This window comes from Dendrobates tinctorius, unplaced genomic scaffold, assembly GCF_039654945.1.
Source record: "Dendrobates tinctorius isolate UK_male_01 unplaced genomic scaffold, ASM3965494v1 ptg000086l, whole genome shotgun sequence".
Lineage (NCBI taxonomy): Eukaryota > Metazoa > Chordata > Amphibia > Anura > Dendrobatidae > Dendrobates > Dendrobates tinctorius.
Genome location: NW_027361754.1, coordinates 59,821,865 through 59,841,275, shown reverse-complemented (window position 1 = coordinate 59,841,275; position 19,411 = coordinate 59,821,865). Strand labels below are relative to the sequence as shown.

The following is a 19,411-nucleotide window of genomic DNA, read 5'->3' as shown; positions in this document are numbered from 1 at the left end:
AGCGGATCTTGATGATTTCTGTGCCCGAGAACTCTTGCATGCTAGATAGTGAATGAATGGAGATGTTTTGTTTCCATTTTTTCATAATTTGCAAATCAGCTTCTTGTCTATGCATCCTGTGGTTCTATAACTCCACAACTTTTCCATTTTAGGCTTACAAATAATACTTGTCTCACGTCATTGCTCGATTTGTTTGTCTCTCTTTTTTTTTTGCACTTGCTTCATCTCACAAAACCAACACTCTTATGTCGGTTGCAAAGTGTGTTCCAATTTGGAATCTACTTATTTACTCAGGAAATTGCCAACATCTTTAAAATTGAGATGACGGTTTGTGCTGAGTGCCAGGCTCTGAAGTCATAAGTACAAGCTCAAACATGCGGGCAGATTATTGATGAAATTAAATTTTGGTCAGGTAATGCGTGAAATCCATATATACCAAATATACAGCTGAACTATTTTTGAGAGACCACAAGGATCTGTACTGGGAGCAATGGGGTCCGCAGGGATCTGTACTGGGAGCAGTGGGGGACTGTAGGGATCTGTACTGGGAGCAGTGGTGGACTCCAGGGATCTGTACTGGGACAGAATCGTTTTAACCTCTTTATTAATGACCTTGTGGATGGGATTGAGAGTAAAGTGTCAGTCTTTGCTAAAAACACCAAAATTCACTACCGTGTTCAAAAGTTTGGGGTCACCCAGACCATCACATTACTGCCACCATGCTTGACAGATTGCGTCAGGCACTCTTCTAGCATTTTTTCAGTTGTTCTGCATCTCACAAATGTTCTTCTGTGTGATCCAAACACCTCAAACTTGGATTCATCTGTCCATAACACTTTTTTCCAATCTTCCTCTGTCCAATGTCTGTGTTCTTTTGCCCATATTAATATTTTTTTTTATTAGCCAGTCTCAGATATGGCTTTTTCTTTGCCACTCTACCCTGAAGTCCAGCATCACGGAGGTCGCCTCTTCACTGTAGACGTTGACACTGGAGTTTTGCGTTTACTATTTAACGAAGCTGCCAGTTGAGGACCTGTGAGACGTCGATTTCTCAAACTACAGACTCTAATGTACTTGTCTTGTTGCTCAGTTGTGCAGCGGGGCCTCCCACTTCTCTTTCTCCTCTGGTTAGTTTGTTTGTGCTCTCCTCTGATGGGAGTAGTACACACCGTTGTAGGAAATCTTCAGTTTCTTGTCAATTTCTCGCATGGAATAGCCTTCTTTTCTAAGAACAAGAATAGACTGTCGAGTTTCACATGAAAGTTCCTTTTTTTCTGGCCATTTTGAAGGTTTAATGGAACCAACAAATGTAATGCTCCAGATTCTCAACTAGCTCAAAGGAAGGTCAGGTTTATGGCTTCTCTAATCAGCCAAACTATTTTCAGCTGTGCTAACAAACTTGCACAAGAGTTTTCAAGGGTATTCTAACCATCCATGAGCCTTCATACACAGATAGCAAACACAAAGTACCATAAGAACACTGGAGTGATAGTTTTTGGAAATGGGTCTCTATACACCTATGAAGATATTACATTACAAACCAGACGTTTACAGCTAGAATAGTCATTTACCACATTAACAATGTATAGAGTGTATTTCTGAATCATTTAATGTTAGCTTCATTGGAAAAAAACTGTGCTTTTCTTTCAAAAATAAGGAAATTTCTAAGTGACCCTAAACTTTTGAACGGTAGCGTACGTAAGGTACTAAAACCTGACCTTGACATTACAATATTGCAAAACGATCTGGATAAGATGACTGAATAAGGAAACACTTGGCAGATGAGGTTGAATGTAGATACATTTAGAGTAATGCACCTAAGATAGAGTAATCCTATTGCTGTATATACATTAAGTGGGAGCATACTCGGGACTACAGAACAGGAGAAGGACTTGGGTATTCTTGCTACAAGTAAGCTGAGCAGCAGTTCTCAATGTCAGGACACAGCCGCAAAAGCAAACAAGATTTTAGAATGTATAAAAAGAGAGAGAGAAAATCCTGTGATCCCAACGTATTATTACCCCTTTATAAATCACTGGTGAGGCCACATCTAGAATATGGGTGTGACGATCCCACCGCTGCCACCAATATGTCACGATCCCACCGCTGACACCGGTATGTCATGGACGGGGGGACGCGACGCACTGCCAGCACACGGCTATCACAGGCACAGTGGGGACTTATCTTAGTTATCCCGCCACTGGCACCATGTGACAAAAATATACAGCAAGCTAATCTTGCCCTAACAATTTATCGCAGGGGGTTATTTTCGATGCCCCACCACTACTAACAAGAACTGCGGGGATTTCTGGATATCCCACTTTCTCAGTTCCACTTTGGAACTCGCAGCTCTCCGGCGCCTCCCTTACCCTCAGGTCAGTCAGGGAACTGCACCTAGGATAATTAGTCGCTGGATGGGCTGCTTGTTGTGCACAGGCAATTAGACTACTGCAGTAAGGGAATTATCAATGCTTTGGCCGCAGCCACTCATTCAGCATATAAGACCCTTCCGTACTGCCAGCTGCCCAACCAACCGAACACACCACGCTGCCACCAGCCACGATTCACTTAATCAAAGAGTTAATTAAGAGGGTCGGTAGCAAACCCCCAAATTAGTAGCGCAATTATATAAAAAAGGCGCATAGTTCGTTTCTTAGAGCATGAAGACAGACTGATAATTTTACGATTTATTCCCCAAAGAGGGCAGTGATTACATTGATAAAAAGTTGTTACAAAGTTGAGACTTTAGATATGTACATTGCAAATATAAAATAACATGGATGAAAAGCAGAAATTAAAACTTACAGTTGCTTAATGATCTCTAGGCAAGCCACGTGGTAGGGGGATGGGCCGCTTAGCCAGACGTCCCCAGACATCTGATAGGTCCTTTCATCATGAAAACTCCAGCTTTACTAAAGAATTTTAAGGGAGGGATATCTTATAGCCTAGGGTCGGTTACATCACGAAAGGGGTTGGCCGGGGAGGTTCAGCCCCCTTACTCTGGAAGTTATAATCTACTTACAAACTTATAATAACTATATCTAGACGAGGAACGCTTGTATAAACAAGCATATGGTATCATTCGTAGTAGTTTGACAAATACAATAATTAGACACCAAGCATGCCGTAGTTCCATTATACCGTTTGGGAGTAATCCATATCTCAGCTTCTGGTGGTGTTAGAACCGTGAAAATTAGGGGGTAGAAAGCCGGTTTCGTGTCCTACACAGGGATGTGATTATTATATCTCTGTGGTGTATGGTTCTTGCGAAGTTGCGATAGAGCTTCTTTTAGTATTACTCATAGTTTTATTCAGCCGCATGGTTGAGAACAAAAGGGAGAATCTTCTTCCTGGCTGATCAGGGAGGGGGGAAGGAAGAGAGAATCCTACTGTGATCTCAGGTTTCACAGAGCTGCATGCAGGCAGATACACACACAGCTGCTATGGGGGGGCAAGGGGGAATGCTGCAGCTATGACAGGCCACAATGTCCTCAGTAGAGTGCAATGGGAGACTTCTAGCATGTTCCAGAAACATCATACTTTACAGACATATCTTACATTACAATGGGTTCCATTTTTGGGCTCCAAATTTAAAAAAGGACATTCACAAGTTAGAGTCAGTTCAATGGCAGCAACTAGATTATAAGGGATGGAAGGTCTCTCATGGTGAGAGGTTGGAAAAGTTGGGCTTGTTTAGTCTACAAAAAAGACTCCTCAGAGGAGATCTCATTCACATGTAGAAAACATATGTGTGGTCAGTACAAAGGATGACACATGACTTATTCCTACCAAAGACCATACTAAGGACCAGGGAGCACTCCTTACGAGTGTCAGAAAGGAGATTCTGGCAGCTATATAGGAAAGGGTTCTTTACAGTTAAAGCAGTAAGGACTATGGAATGTCCGACCACAAGAGGTAGTAACAGCAGACACTATAACAGCTTTTAAAAAAAGGGCTGAACGATTTCCTCAGTACACGAAACATTGTGGGTTATAGTTAAATTAGTGACGAAATGTACAATTGGTGAAGAAAGGTTGTACTTGATGGACCTAGGTCTTTTCAACTTACTTGACTATGAACTATCAGACATTGCCTCTGGACAAGGATGGCGTTATTTCTATGAAGAAAACACTGTGCAACTCTTCTAAAGAAGACCTGTCACCAAGTCAAAAATGTCCAGTTTTTGCTTTTATTTTATGAGACTTATTCATTTTTAAAATCTGCCATACAGTTACAGAGTTATAAGTCGTTTTAATTTTGTGCTAATTTTTATGGCCTTTAATGAGGAAGCAGTACCTCACCACTTTTGACCTGGTGACGGGTCCTCTGTAAAAAAAAAAAAAAAAAGAGGCTAAACCTGAACAAAATGCCCCAAATATTTGATTTTTTTTATTGCTCCTATTTTTGATCCTATTACACTTCAATCTAAGAAATACCTACAGTATTTTCTTTTTGTCTAGGGGATTTCCTCTTTTTTTCTCACTGTCCTTTCTCTGCCTTTAAGATAACTTGCTGCAGCAGGAGCCTCCCCCCTTTGCTCTGTGAGACATGATAAACCTCACCCTATTCGTTAAACTCCACTCTTCAGTAGTTGAGATCAGTTGGTCATAAAAGTGTGTTTTTAGGACTAGAAAACTGATAGCAAATTCTTCACGTAGATCATCAATTGAGGATTATGGGAGTCGATCTCTTGGCCTCCTGACCAGTCAGGTGATTGATTCTCGCCATTGCTCACCAGGCATGGTCGGTGCTTGGTAGAGTCTCTTCCTGATATTAAAACTACTGTAAGAACATCTCTTATGGATGGATGGACCTGGAATAGTCGACATACCTGGTAGTTACTACATGGCAGGGATTTGTCGGGTGGCGGCGGAGCACCGGATTTCTCTGTTACACTAGAGACAGCTGGAAGGAGATCTTATCGGATCTAGTCCATTGGGGCAGACTGTGCTATGAGTCAGACTTTGAAATTGACACCAGGAAGCTCTGACCCTGATTGTTTTACTACATGTGTTTTTATCTGCTGGCTGAAATTTTGCTGGGAGGTGTTGGTATCTCTCCTGTGTCCTTTGGGGCACTGGAATGGATGGATTGGAAAATTGTTTGATGGCCTTTTCCTCACCTGTGCAACTTATTCATTAGCCGGGTTCATATGACCTTTCTTCATGGTCTGTAGATGGACCGCAATGCGTTGGCGGACACACACAGAACAGGACCCCTGTACAAGAACAATATATGGAGCTTCTGCAGACCAATAAGTCATCATAATGCACAATCCCACCTGATTTGGAAATGGAAATGGGCCCTTCTTACCTCCCGGGCCCCTGTGCGTCTGCACAGGTTGCACTAATGATTCGGCTGCCCCTGACACAACGTCCGGACCTCCTGAGCATATGTTCAGTCTTTTGAGCCTCTGGTAATTTCTTCTGGTTTCCAAAGATGTGAAGCAGTGAAAAGAACTGACCTGTCCATTTTTCAGCCAGTTTCTTATTTACTACTTTATATAAAAAAGGTGGAGACTGCGACTGTGTGCGCGCTGGCACCGACACTGTGGGTTCACCGAAAGACACATGGGCTGAGTTCAGGCAGCACTCACTATTGACCAGCTAGGGGCTACGTCCACTATATCATTGTAAATACGTTTTAGGGCTATTTTATATTTTTTTTTAGTAACAGAGGTAACGACCTGCCTGTCCTACCCTGTCTGATTGCTCCTGCCGTGATTCAGCTGCTGCACATCAACAGAGCAGCTCTTCCCTTTCCAGGCTACTCTGATCTCCAGGTGTGAGGTTACGTCATGCTGATTGACAGCCGGCTCCCTGCAGTTGGGCAGTGGGGATCCGGCTGTCAATCAGAATGACTTTGCCAATCCTGCCCTGTCAACAGAGCAGAGCTGAAGAGAAGCTGCTGCTCTGTTGCTGTGTCAGCGAAAGCCTCTGAATCACAGCCAGGAGCAGTGTGTGACCCTTCTGTGCCGGTGCCAGGCACAACAGGCAGGTAGTTATCAACTAATAGCCTGTTAGTTCTTAGGCCCATGGTAAAAAAATGAAATAATAATCCGTTTAATGGTCTGACCCGCGAAACAGATAAGGATAGGATATGCTCACAGATTGGAAATGCATGGATCGGTATTATGGGTCTGTGTGCTGTCTGAGAAAAAAAATGGACCTCACTAGGACGTGTCACATGTATGTGTGAATGAAGCCTAGGAGTGGTGCTGTTTCTGGAACATCGCAGTCACGTTTTCCCAAGAATTTTATACAAGATTGTCCAACATTTCTGGAGCCGTTTAACGCCCAGGGGAAATATTGGATTTGGTCAAGTCCAATGTGTCTGGTGCTTGTTTCCTCTGCTATGACATATGGGAGGGCAGGCTGCACTTTAGGGGGTAGGGGATTACTGCACCGTCATTTCCACATTCTTCACTTGCTGCTCGCGCTCTGCAGGGCAGCTTGTCGTGATCTCGATTATGGATGAATGTCTTTTATTAAGGATCGCTATGATAATATACTGTCACGTATTTTACAAGGGAGAAATCCTGAGCCTGCCCTAACCAGTACAACAGATCCACTCCTGCCTGGGGGGGGGGAAACAAATCCAAATATCATGTGTACAAGGATAAGAAGATAACCCGGAGGAAGCTTGTTGCATCCTGAATATGATCAGCGAATTACCGTATTAATAGTACAAAACGGACCGGCTACTCCCTGCTTAGAAGAAGACTTGGTCTTTATTTGGAGAGGAGAGGTGCATTTTTTATGAATAATCCATGTCCTCTACCCACAATATTGTAGGCAAGTTTGTTCATAGACTATTCCCACCAGTTTGCTCCATGTGCAAAAAAAAAACTTTCTTAAATTAGTCTTAAAGCGAAGCTATTAGTATGGCTTTGGAATGTGGGAGGAAACCGGAGAACCCAGAGGAAACAAACTCCATGCAGATGTTGTCTTTGGTGGGATTTGAACCCAGGACCCCATCGCTAGAAAGCAACAGTGCTAACCACTGAGTCATCATACAGTTCCAACCACTAAGCCACCGTACAGTGCCAACCACTGAGCCACTGTGCTGCCCTGTTCTATAACAATCTATGTCCTGACATGCTCAGTTTTATTCTCGAGATGAAGGGACTCCCATTATCGCCATTTTATTTTTTTTTTCTCAAAACACCATAATTTTATAACAAGGACTCCAGAACTGAAGCGGTCTATGTGTTTGCCTATTTCTTACCTTCTTAAAGAAGCAGGTTGTGTTTTCAAGAAAAAAAATCCTAATTTGCTCTGCTGAGCACGGCCCTCCCTTATTTGATAATTCTGTTTCAGTAGAAACCACATAGAGAACGATGAAGTCGATCTCTTAACTTCATTGATTTGTATGGACAAATTGTACTGACTCTAGGAGAGCAGCTCCACCTCCGTGTCTAATCCGGGTCCAGTCACTGTTATTCCAATACAGTTTATGTGAAATACCTGTGAACTATTCAGTATGGGAATAGATGGTACCTTGTATCTATAGGCAGTGCAAATGCATCTGTCGTACTTAGAACCTGGTGCCTTAGAAGGCTCCTCTGCTGAATAAGGTGAGAAGAGTATGATCATTTTTTCCCACTGATTCTGGAACAGTTTTTCTTTTTCTTCTGTGCCCCTCTGTTCCAAAGTTATGCCCCTTGGTAATAAAGAAGCATTTTTTCCCTTTAATTAACTGGGCTCAGTACTTTTCTGTGGGTGCGGCTTTGTTTTGATTGGCCAGAATCAGAAAAGAAAAAGCAAACGCCCACATAGAAGTTCTGTGGTGCTTCTTTATTATTACCAGGGAGTCAGGACATAACTTTGGAATGGAGGGGCAAGGAAGAAAAAGAAAAACTGTTCCAGAGTCAATGGAGCAGTGAAAATTAGAGGATGTACTCAGTTTAAATTAAAAAAAATCATGAACAATCCCCTTTAAGTGTGAACAACTCATTACTTCCAGTAGTGCTTCCACTACAATTAAAATTTTCCATGGTAAGTTATCTGTTTAGGCCTTTCAGATAATATTATGAGGGGATGACATGCTCCAGTTTATTACTTTAGATTCCAGCACAGGACTCCAAATGTCGGCCAGCCATGGAAGGGTTATCAGACACCCATCATTTACTTGGATCTTGAGGCTGATCATGGTCGGTTCTCTATTAATGAGCCGTGTAAATTCTTTCCTATATTTTATGGACACATGCGACAAGTCAGGTTCTGCAATGTAACCGTCTTTCCTCCAGAGGCGAAGATATGACTTTTTTATTAATTACAACATTAAAATTTGGAAGCAAAAAATGTTTCTATGTTTATAGACCTGAGTTGAGGGTTTAATTATCGGATGGTCGTGTAATGAGGTTCGTGGAGTGTTCCTCCGAAGTATAGGCATGCTGACGCTTGTGGTTCCAGCGTCTTTCCAGACAATCATGTTTTTATTCCAGTTATAGAGGACCTTCCACTATTTTTTTTGTTATTTAAACTGAGTCTCTCCTCCAAGTGCCACTGATCAATTGATTCTGGAACAGTGTTTCTTTTTCTTCTGCACCCCTCTGTTCCAAAGTTATGCCCCCTGGTAATAAAGTGGCAAAGTTTCCTTTTAACTCACTGGGCGTAAACCACAGAAATACTCAGTGGGCGCGGCCACGTTTTTGATTGGCCAGCATCAGAGTGGAAAAAGCAAACGCCCACACACAGAAGTTCTGTAGTTCACGCCCAGTTGGTTAAATGGAAGCTTTGTATCTTTATTACCGGGGAGCTTTGGAACGGAGGGGCGCAGAAAAAAAAAACTGTTCCAAAATCAGCGGATCAGCAACAATTTGAGGATTTTGAGTAAAAAAAAAAAATCAGAGAAAGGTCCTATTTAAAGAACAGTTAGATGTGAAAAAGACCTAACTTAGACTCTACAGTATGGTCTTTATTCTTATATGGATCTGCTAAATGCCAAGTTCTTCTAAGAGAACTTTCAGTAAATTGTCTATGTCGACCTCCAGCTCCTCCATAGAACTTTATTAGCACCAACTGCCATGTCCTATGTCCGTAATGGAAAAATCTGTTTTCAATGATTACAAAGATTACACATCAATTGAGAATGTAATATCAGTCCAGGATGGAAAATAAACAGATGTATGTGATAAGATTATAAAGTTTGTTATTTTCATGTGAACCATTCCTTTATGACATAAATATTTGCACAACGGTTACTCATTAACCAATATAAGAAAAGTGTTTCTAAATAGATAAATGTATTTCCTAGATAACGTATACTATCTTTAAAGGGGTTGTTTAGGCTTGATACAAAAGCTTGCAGTCATGCTATGTGACAGCCATCATCTGAATTGTGACATTGTGTGATGCACATGATGTCTAGATTCCCTGGTATTGCCATAGCGAGCATACCTGTGGTCTTGTGCCGACTAGACTTGTCCAACTTTACTCAATGCACTTCTATTAAGAGAGGCCGAGCACGTCTAGCCTGCACGTGACTACAAAAATGCAAATTGTCTACTTGTGGTCACACGACCGCTCGCTTGCATCTGCAATACCAGTAAAATTTTGACAGTGTGCTAAATGCACGTTATCACGATTCAGAAATCTGCAATCACATAGAATAATTGCAGACTTTTGTGTCAAGCCTGGATAACCCTTTTAAGGCTCAGTGGTTAGCACCATTGCTGAATCTGCCCAAAAGCAACATCTGCATGGAGTTTGTGCGTCCCTCCCTTATTTCCATAGCTTTCTTCCGAGACTCCAAAAAAAAAGAATTTAATTATGTTTCTATGAGAGTGACACATAGTTTTAAAATTGGAATAGTACAGTCGTGGCCAAAAGTTTTGAGACTGACACAAATTTTGGTTTTCACAGTTTGCTGCTTCAGTGTGTTTAGATCTTTTAGTTGGATGTTTCTCCGGTTACTATAATACAATTATCATCATTTCATAAGTTTTTAACTCTTATTGACAAATACATGAAGTTTCTGAAATGTAAAGATTCAATATTTACAGAGTTGTCCATTATTTCTGTAGACTTCTGCCCTTTTCTTTGGCAGCTGGATATCAGCATCTGGGCCAAATCCTAACTAATGACCGCCCATTCTTCTCTAATCAATGCTTAGAGTTTATCGTAATTTCAGTGTTTTTATTCGTCCTTCCACTTTTTGAGGATTCACCACAGGTTCTCAATGAGATGGAGATGTGGAGAGTTTCCTGACCATGGACCCAAAATGTAATTGTTTTATTCACTGAACCACTTAGTTATCACTTTTGCCTTGTGACATGATCTCCATCATGCTGGAGGAAGCATTGCCCATGGTCAAATTGCTTCTGGATCTTTGGGAGAAGTTGCTCTTGGAGGATGATAAGATCCAATTCTTCATTCATGGCCGTGTTCTGAGGCAAAACTATGTGTCAGCCCCCTCCATGGATGAAAAGCCCCCAAACATGAATGGTCTCTGGATAATTTACTGTTGACAGACACAGAACTCATGGTAGCGCTCACCTCTGCTTCACCATACAATCATTCTTCCAGAAACAGTCTGAAGGGGGCTTCATCAGAGAGAATAACTTTTCCCCCTGTCTTCTGCAGTCAGACTGTTTGGGACATCAGGAAGAATGACTGTTGGGAGAACAGGTGTTCTTATGCCAACAGTAAAGAATCCTGAGACCATTCACGTGTGGGGGCATTTCATCCATGGTGTGGGCTCACTCACAATTTTGCCTACGAACCATAGAAACTTCTGACAAGAAAGATCTGGAAACACTGAAGCAACAAACTTTGCGAAAACCAAAATTTGTGGCAGTTTCAAGACTTTTGACATCGACTACAGATAGCAGTCCCCACCGAGGACAAGGTTCTTCATAAATAGGGACCCTCATGACTGTATCAAACTTTATTTTGATTTTTCTTTAAAACTCCTGTCATTTTGGGATTTTCAAGAGTGGCACTGACTTTCAGATGTTTTTGGCTGATCCATCAATTCGGACTTTTTAAAAAGTTACAAATTTTTGTACAAATGTTTTCCATTCCCCCTTCCTGACATGCTCCTGAAATGATGTACACCTGAAACTTTAGCTCAAATTTGGTGGCTTCTTTCTGTTGGAAATTGGACCAGTGGCCAATGAGGTTGTGTCTGTGATAAGGCTACCTGTTTAAAGGGGCATTCGCATTTTGGACATTTCAATAAACATCCACAAGATATTACATAAAGGTCTGATTGATACAAGTCCCACCTTTTGGGACGTCCACTTATCGTGAGAATGGAGTTACATTTCTTTCCACTATCGGTGAGGTGGCCGCAAAGCGCTTTCTCCATTCACTTCTATGGAAAGTCTGAAAAGAGCACTTCACTTTTTGTCTTGGTCATTTCACTTGCTTGAATGAATAGATAAAAAAACTATCAGTAAGATATTTTTGGCCTAATTATGCAATCTGCATCTGGCGGTAAAAGAAAAAAAAGTAAAGGTCCGACATTCACTGATAAAACCACAGGATATGACTAGTATCGCTCTGTGGTACATTGTTCCTACAGCTCAGGCTTTTAGCTCTCAGCTCCCTGTTATTTTGAAAGACGGTAATTTATCATTCCTGGAATTATAATCATATGGTCTTGATTTGTACAGAGCATTTGCCCGTTTGCATCAGACATGGCTGGATACAATAACTGTCATATGTACTAATCGCGTCACAATTTAACTTTTTCAGAACTTTCCATGATGTTTTTGTAACTTTACAGATAAAGCAGCGCTATTTATTCTAATCGTCACATGTAATTAATGACCATATTATATATTGCTTCAGGCGAACTGGAAGCTCTGCCTAGAGCCGATGCAAAAGGAAACCATCATTAGCAGACTATTCAGCTTGTGGGCTGTTTGCAGGGTGTCAGCACATGTCATTTTAAACATACCTTCTCCAGCTCTTGAATAGATGTGTTATCATAGGATCTCATGCCATGTTCCCCCGAAAAGAAGACCGGGCCTTATATTATTTCTTGCTACAAAAGATGGGTTAGAGTTTATTTTCTGGAGATGTCTTGATTTTTTTTCCATGAACAACAAATCACAATTACTTTTGAGCACAAAATCACCATTTATTCAAATATAATCATGAAATCATACAAACACTGTGCATACACGTGTGTGTGTGTATATATATATATATATATATATCATACACACACCGCACATACATACACATGAATATACACCCACTGCACATATATACACATGTACAGTATATTCACACACCACACATACATAAACGTTTATATAAACACACTGCACATACATACACATGTACAGTATATACACACACTGCACATACATACACGTTTATATAAACACACTGTGTCACGAAGTGACTGGCCCTGTGTGACACGACCCAACAATCGGTCAGTCACTAAACGGTAAAATAAACAAGGGAACACCAGGGATACAATTACAACGGTGGGCCCTGCGATAGGGAACGGGGAAATGGACACCTCCTGCACTCTCCTGAGGATGTGCCCTGCTCTTACTAGCGTTCTTTCAACCTGTCGCCGAGCAGGTTACCTTAGCTCTCACTTGCCCTGCACCTGTCCCTAAGTAGAGAATTCGCAAGTGAAGACACTGGTCCCACCGCTGCACTAATACAACACAAGGTAAGGATAGACAGACAGCAAAAGGAACAGGGTAACAAAAACCACACTTAGCTTTCTCTGCTGCAATGCACCGCACAGCAGAGTAAGGCACCAGATAATAGCATTCAGCTTAAGCACAACTGCACCAGCAACCTCCTGTCTCCAGCTCGGTTGGTATCCAAAAGGACCTGTTTAACCAACAGTCAGCTGATGCAACAGGTGACCTTTTAAAGGAAGGTGGGAGTGATCACCACCTGCATCAGCAAATTCAGCAGCAATGTAATTACATCAGCGGCCACCGGAGGGAAAAACAGATATTAACCCCCGATAACCACAAAGGAGAAAGGTTTATATGTGAGAATCCAGATCTGCCAACAGATCCAAAAATGGATCATGACATATTGCACATACATACACATGTACAGTACATACACATACTGCACATGCATACATATGTATATACACACTGCACATACATACAGATGTACAGTATATACACACACTACACTTACATACACATTTGTGTACACACACAGCACATACATACACATGTACAGTATATACACACTGCACATGCATACACATGTACAGTATATACACACACTGTACATACACATGTATATACACACATGTATATACATACTTTGTACATACATGCCTGTATCCTCTTCAGTTCCTCTAGACTCCCGCATTTAAAGGACCTTTAGTGAAACTATGGTCACATGACGTTGATGTCATCAAAAGTCATTAACCTCGGATTACAAATGCTGGGGGCTCCTGAGAGAGACTGCCCTGGGCACTTGCCCAGTTTGCACCCCCACGCTGGCCCTCACTGTAATTAGTGCTTATTTTTTGGAGTATAGCGTATATTTCAAGCATATTCAAAAAATCCTGTAAAATCACGCTGGGGTTTATTTTCAGGGTAGGTCTTATTTTCAGGAAACACTGTAGGTGATGGAGAGGTCACCTCCACCTCATCCCTGCACAGTAACGTCTGCATATGTGACAGAGCATGCACACTACTCTTTCTCATAGAAGTGAAATTGGTTATATTCTGTCTTAGTTTTCGAGTACAGCTTAGCTTTGTTTTGTGTTCAGTTCAGAGCAAAAGATGGCTTCCCCCTTAAGGGTATGTTCTTATGACTTTTTTTTAGGCGGGCTAGTAGCAGATCCGCTCGGAAATCCGCCAGAAAAAAACACTCTGAAAGCTATCAAAACAATGAAAATGTTCACTTCTATGAAAAAATGACCTGCTGATTCATATGTTCAGTATTTTAACCACTTCAGGTTTTCAAGCAGTTATCAAAAGTGGTCGGACCATTCTTCAGGCGTTCTCCATTCCGAAGACGCTCTATGCTTTACTGTACATGACATCCGGTCTTCTTTTACAGTACATGACATCCGGTCTTCTTTTTAAACGTTTTGCTAGCATTTTAGCTTTAAAAAAAACTTTCTTCACTGGAGTTAGAAAAGAAAAAATGCAGGAAAACGCCAGTACAAAAGATGCCATAATTGTGGAAAGGACATAAAGAAATTAAAGATACAATTTTGCCGAGGCTCCCTAGTAAATAGCTGACTATGGAGACTCCAGGATCTCTTGCTCACCTACTTGGCATACTGTGGCTTGGCTGGCATGGTAGGACACGCGTCTTGCTGGTATATCGGTCTTGTAGAATTCTCTCACAACATAACAATAATTTGTTTTCTACTTGGTCCTCAGTGGTGTATGAGCATCGCTCCAGGCTGGAACGTTCTTTACAGAAGGAGAAGAGTGAGCACAAGAAGACAAAAGAAGGTCAGTACCCGGTCCTCTTGTTTCTACCATCTGAAGAACAGCAGGTTTTGTTTTATCTCCTGGCATCCAAAATATCCTCTGCATACTTGACTCCATGATCACACACGCCGCTCCTCTTCTGACGAAGCTTTAACTTTTACAAAACTGCACAACTTTCTGTGCAGAGCTGCAACGTGAAAGCTCTTGTTCATCTGTTCATCAGTTCTTGGACAGTAAACAAGTGGCACTCACCGTCCATAAAATATTCCTTTAAGAGAAGAAGCTGGATGCGCTGTGGACAACGGTTGTTTCGCGTATAACGACTTCTACGGGTCCCTGTCATCCACAGCGTATCCAGCTTCCTCTCTATTTTAATGACACAAAAAATAAAGGAATATTTTATGGATGGTGAGTGCCACTTCTCTTCTCTCCAAGGATTCATTATCATTGACTTTGATGAAGTTGAACTCCACGATATCCATTTACCGTGGTTTGTGTCCGATGTGTCGTTTTGAGAGGTACTCTGGTGGTGCCGAATCCTTTCTACTGAAAGCTCTTGTTTCCCTATATTTGGGGGTGGGGGTTGGGTGGATTTTTAAGAATAAGATGGAGCAGCACTGACTCAGTTGCGGTTTTTGGGCTCATCATGACTGTGTCGGTGCTGACCAATCTATCTTTATTTTAAGACCCATTGATCCCATGTCATAGAAGGGAAAACTTCACAATTGTTGTTTTCCATGTCAGACCTGATGAAGACACAAGTGAAAGTTGAGTTGTTCCTCAGCCCCTAGATAATATATATATTTATGATAAGCTGAAAAGAGAATGGATGAACTTATCTTATCAGTGCCTCGCCCTTCTTGTTTGATGTAGAAATCCTTTCCTTCTGCTTTTCCTCATGTTTTATTCCTTTTCTGGATTGTAGCTTAGATGAGCAAAGCCAACCAGGTCTCCTTACATCGAAATTCCAAAGCGGGGACTTGGTAGCTGCACCGCAGGGTTCTGGATGTTCCTGTAAAACAGCTGTATCCTCACTATTGGGCTAGGGCTGTGTTTTCTGTATTTACACAGTAGGGATCAGTAGACGATCCCAGCATTTAACAAGTCATCATAGTCAGAATTCTAAGATCAGTAGATTCTGATTCAGCTCCCATTAGTAGTAGTATTATTATTTTAGCTGTACTTTACATTTTGATCATCTCTTTTATACGAGAATGAATCTGAATGTGAAGATAAGTGTACTGGTCCTTAGTTAAAGCCTGTGTTATATTTCAGAGCAGCACTGACCATTCTGCAGCTTCACAACTGAAATCACCCAAATTTTAATTTTGCAGACCGATCAATTCCTCTAACCTTCATGTAGAAATAGAAAGTCTATTTTCCCTCCATGAGTCATCATTAGTATCTACAATTCTAGGTCACTGCAAAGTCCCTGGCAGAGCAGCTCCTATTCATCTCCTGACCCAGCTTTTCCACTCCTCCCTGTGCCAGGCACTTTGTAGTGATAAAGAATTGTAGTTCTAATGATGATTCATGCAGTGAAAAGAGACCTACTGTTTCTACATAGAGCACAGAATGATTCAGCTAGTCCGTTTTAAGTCATGTGATATCATAAACCTAATGGAAAAGAGAAGAATTATCTGGGTAGAAAGGGAAAATGAGCAATTGTAAGTACACAGTGCTATATAATATGATGACTGCAATATATTAAGAGGATAAAATCTTTAGTGGGAGGAATGCTTCTTTAAATGACTAATTGAACTTTTTTCTTTTTGATACCGCATCACCCAGTCTGTATATGGATGCAAATTTTTGGCTAAAAATAGAATCAAATTGCCAGGTTTAATACCTATTGACAACTTATTTTTTTGTTGCTGCAGAAACAGCGCCAATTTTGCCCACAGGCTGTTTCTGATATTGCAGCTCAATCTTGTTCAGATAATATAGATTTAGTTCCAATACCAGGCAGGGGAATGAAGGTCGACTCTTGCCTCATCTTCTCTTCCTTAATGGAACACTAATCAGCAAAAATGGACACACACAGCCCCTAATTTATCATTTGTGATGTATTGAAGTCACTTTTTGTCTAGCTGTATTTGCAAACTTTTTTTTGTCCCATATTCTTAAAAATGTCACACACCGTTTACGAATTTGGTGCAAAATCAAAAATTCTCTTTATTTTTGTCTGAACTTTTTCGAGACCTTTTTAGCACTGAAAGTTTCACAAACCTTCAAAAAGTCGCAAAAAACGTACCAAATTGAAAATTCCTTCAAAAACATTATTCCAGGCAAGTGCTGGAGTGAGATGCATCAAAAACAACAATACATTTAGTAAAAGTCACAATTAATGAACATGTCTAAACATCGGGATAAGCAAAGTTGTCATGCACAAATAAAAAAAGACTTAAAGGGAATCTGTCACCCATTTTTTGTGATATCAGGTAAAGATATCAATCAATTGTGCGTCCCATAAGAATTCTAGTAGTACCTTTTATAGCCCCTGATCCCCCTACCTTTGATGCAAAAAAACCTTTTTAATCGATGTATGCAAATCGCCGTGGTCCGGTCCGATGGGTGGGGCTTATCCCCCCCTCCTGTCTTGTCCTACGCACTTGTTTCTTCTTATTACTGCGTTCACGTAGGGTTTCCGCTTGTGCGCATTGAATAGGGCACTTGCGCATGCGCAGTATGCTTTGCCCAACTGTGGGCAAAGTATAAAATTAGTATTGCGCATGCGCCAGTATTTTGCATCACTTTCTATACCCCGGAAGTCTTCCAAGGCAAGCTGTCTGTTCCTGGACGCCAGAAATCTTACTGAAGCCCTGCCCATTACACTGGAAGCTTTGGATAACAAACCGGTGCAGCTGCAGCAGAAGTCTTCCTACTGTACCCACTCTGTTTTTTACTATAAGGCCGGGATCACACATGCGAGAAACACGGCCGAGTCTCGCATGTTAATACCCGGCACTGCCGCCGGCACTTGGGAGCGGAGTGTGCGCCTCCATGTATTGCTATGCGACCGCATGCTCCGATCTGAGTGCCGGCAGCAGTGCCAGGTATTAAGATGCGAGACTTGGCCGTGTTTCTCGCATGTGTGATCCCGGCCTTAAGCCCCCGTCACACATAGCGATCTCGCTAGTGAGATCGCTGCTGAGTCACAAGTTTTGTGATGCAACAGCGATCTCACCAGTGAGATCGCTGTGTGTGACACTGACCAGCGGCCGGTCCCCCTGCCGGTTATCGCTGATCGTCCTGGAATGGCCAGGACATTTTTTTGATCGCTGGTCTCCCACTGGCCAGCACGCATCGCTGCGTGTGACAGGTGGGAGACCAGCGATCAGCGCGCTGGTAACTAAGGTAAACGTCGGGCTTCTAAGCGGCGCGCAGCGCTTATAAACCCGATGTGTACCTTAGTTACCAGCGCGCTGGTGCAGGGAGCTGGTAACCAAGGTTCACATCGGGTTTCTAAGTGCTGTGCGCTGCTTAGAAACCTGATGTGTACCTTGGTTACCAGCTCCCTGCACCAACGCGCTGGTAACTAAGGTACACAGTCGGTAACTAAGCGACATGCGTCGCTTGTTACCCTCCTGTCGCTGGTGCTGATCGCTGGTGAAGCTGCCTGTTTGGCAGCTCACCAGCGATTATGTAGCGACACACCAGCGATCCTGACATGGAAATATCGTTGTTGGGATCACTGGTGCGTTGCTATGTGTGACGGGGCCCTTAGACAACCAGCTGCAGGATAAGTCTTCCTGCTGTGCCCTGTTTGTTTGGCTGTAAGACAACTAACTGCAGCAGATGTCTTTCTGCTGTGCCCTGTGTGCAGTAAAATAGTTAAATTCCATCCATTGACTGGGCTTCAATTGGTTGGCAACAGAAGATAGAGCTAATCAGTAGGAGAGTAAGTGATTTAATCTGCAGGATTTCTACAAGATTCACTGTTTCATGATCAAGAAAAGATACTGCAGACTCACAAACAGTGAGGACAACTAACTTTCGTTCTAGTTTATGCATTTATTTCTAGATATTTTTCCTTTCAGGTACATTTTACATGTAACCTTTGGAGAAGCTTAGACAGGAAACCCATTATTTATATTGTCACTAGTAATCCAATCTTTGTAGCTGTTTCCTTTGTGTGAATTATTGCAAGTGTACTCATAAATGATCAGTAGAAGTCCAGACTCTTTGTAAAGCATTCTCTATCTGGATAGTCTCACTGTTTCATTTTTGTAACAGTTTTTATGAAATTTGATCAGACCGATCCTGTTCTCTTTGTTTTCTCTGAACAGATTATTTAGTCTATAAACTAGAAGCTCAGGAGGCCCTGAACAAAGAAAAGGTAAAAGTGGTCCAGGAAGTCTGGGTGAATGTCTGTCTGGGTGCGCCGGATGTGATATGTATATGGGGTGTCAGAGTTTGCGTGCAGTTGCAGGATGCAGGTGTGAGACTGCAGGTTCTACATCTGGATGTTGAAGGTTTGGAAATGAATCGCTTCAAGAAATTCATAATTGCCCAAAGGAAGTTTAGACTTCTTTGTGCCAAATAGGCTATTAACTGGTGTCTTTTATATTCTTTACCAATTTTATTCTTGTCTTCTGCTTTTCAGCAAGATTCTATGAATCGCTATGGGGCTCTCAGCTCACAACACAAGATTCTCAAGGTAAGAATTACTAACTGAGTGTCACAAGGTTACTGCAACAGAGAGGAGTCAGAAGACCGCAGTGTATAATTTCTCCTACGCCTGCACTGATTAGAAGCACTTCACCTTCATTTTAAATAGTGTAAATTTCTTTTAGCATTTACGGAGTTAATCTTCTCTATTGAGAGGTCCTGTGCACTATTAGCCACTCCCATCTCCTATATAATCTGGGCCCTGGCTAGCACTCATTGTCAAAGGTAGCTGGAGGTTGTTGGTGGTTATTATTGGAGAAGGCATTTGGTGGATTTATCTGTGACTGTTGCTAGGTTATTAGTGTGTGATTGTGACGAATCGCATAGGGGAAGGTGGTGTCGACTTTG

General features: G+C 41.8%; 1 protein-coding gene across 2 annotated transcripts in view; it reads left to right on the top strand.

Moving 5' to 3' along the window:
* The window catches only part of LOC141097935 (uncharacterized), a 151,256-nt gene that overhangs the window by 15,710 nt on the left and 116,135 nt on the right, over positions 1 to 19,411 (top strand). For both annotated transcript variants that reach the window (XM_073585463.1, XM_073585462.1), the window contains exons 2-4: positions 14,339 to 14,413; positions 18,682 to 18,731; positions 18,999 to 19,052. In XM_073585463.1, the coding sequence (XP_073441564.1) occupies positions 14,339 to 14,413; positions 18,682 to 18,731; positions 18,999 to 19,052 (179 nt within the window). The remainder of the gene's footprint in view (positions 1 to 14,338; positions 14,414 to 18,681; positions 18,732 to 18,998; positions 19,053 to 19,411) is intronic.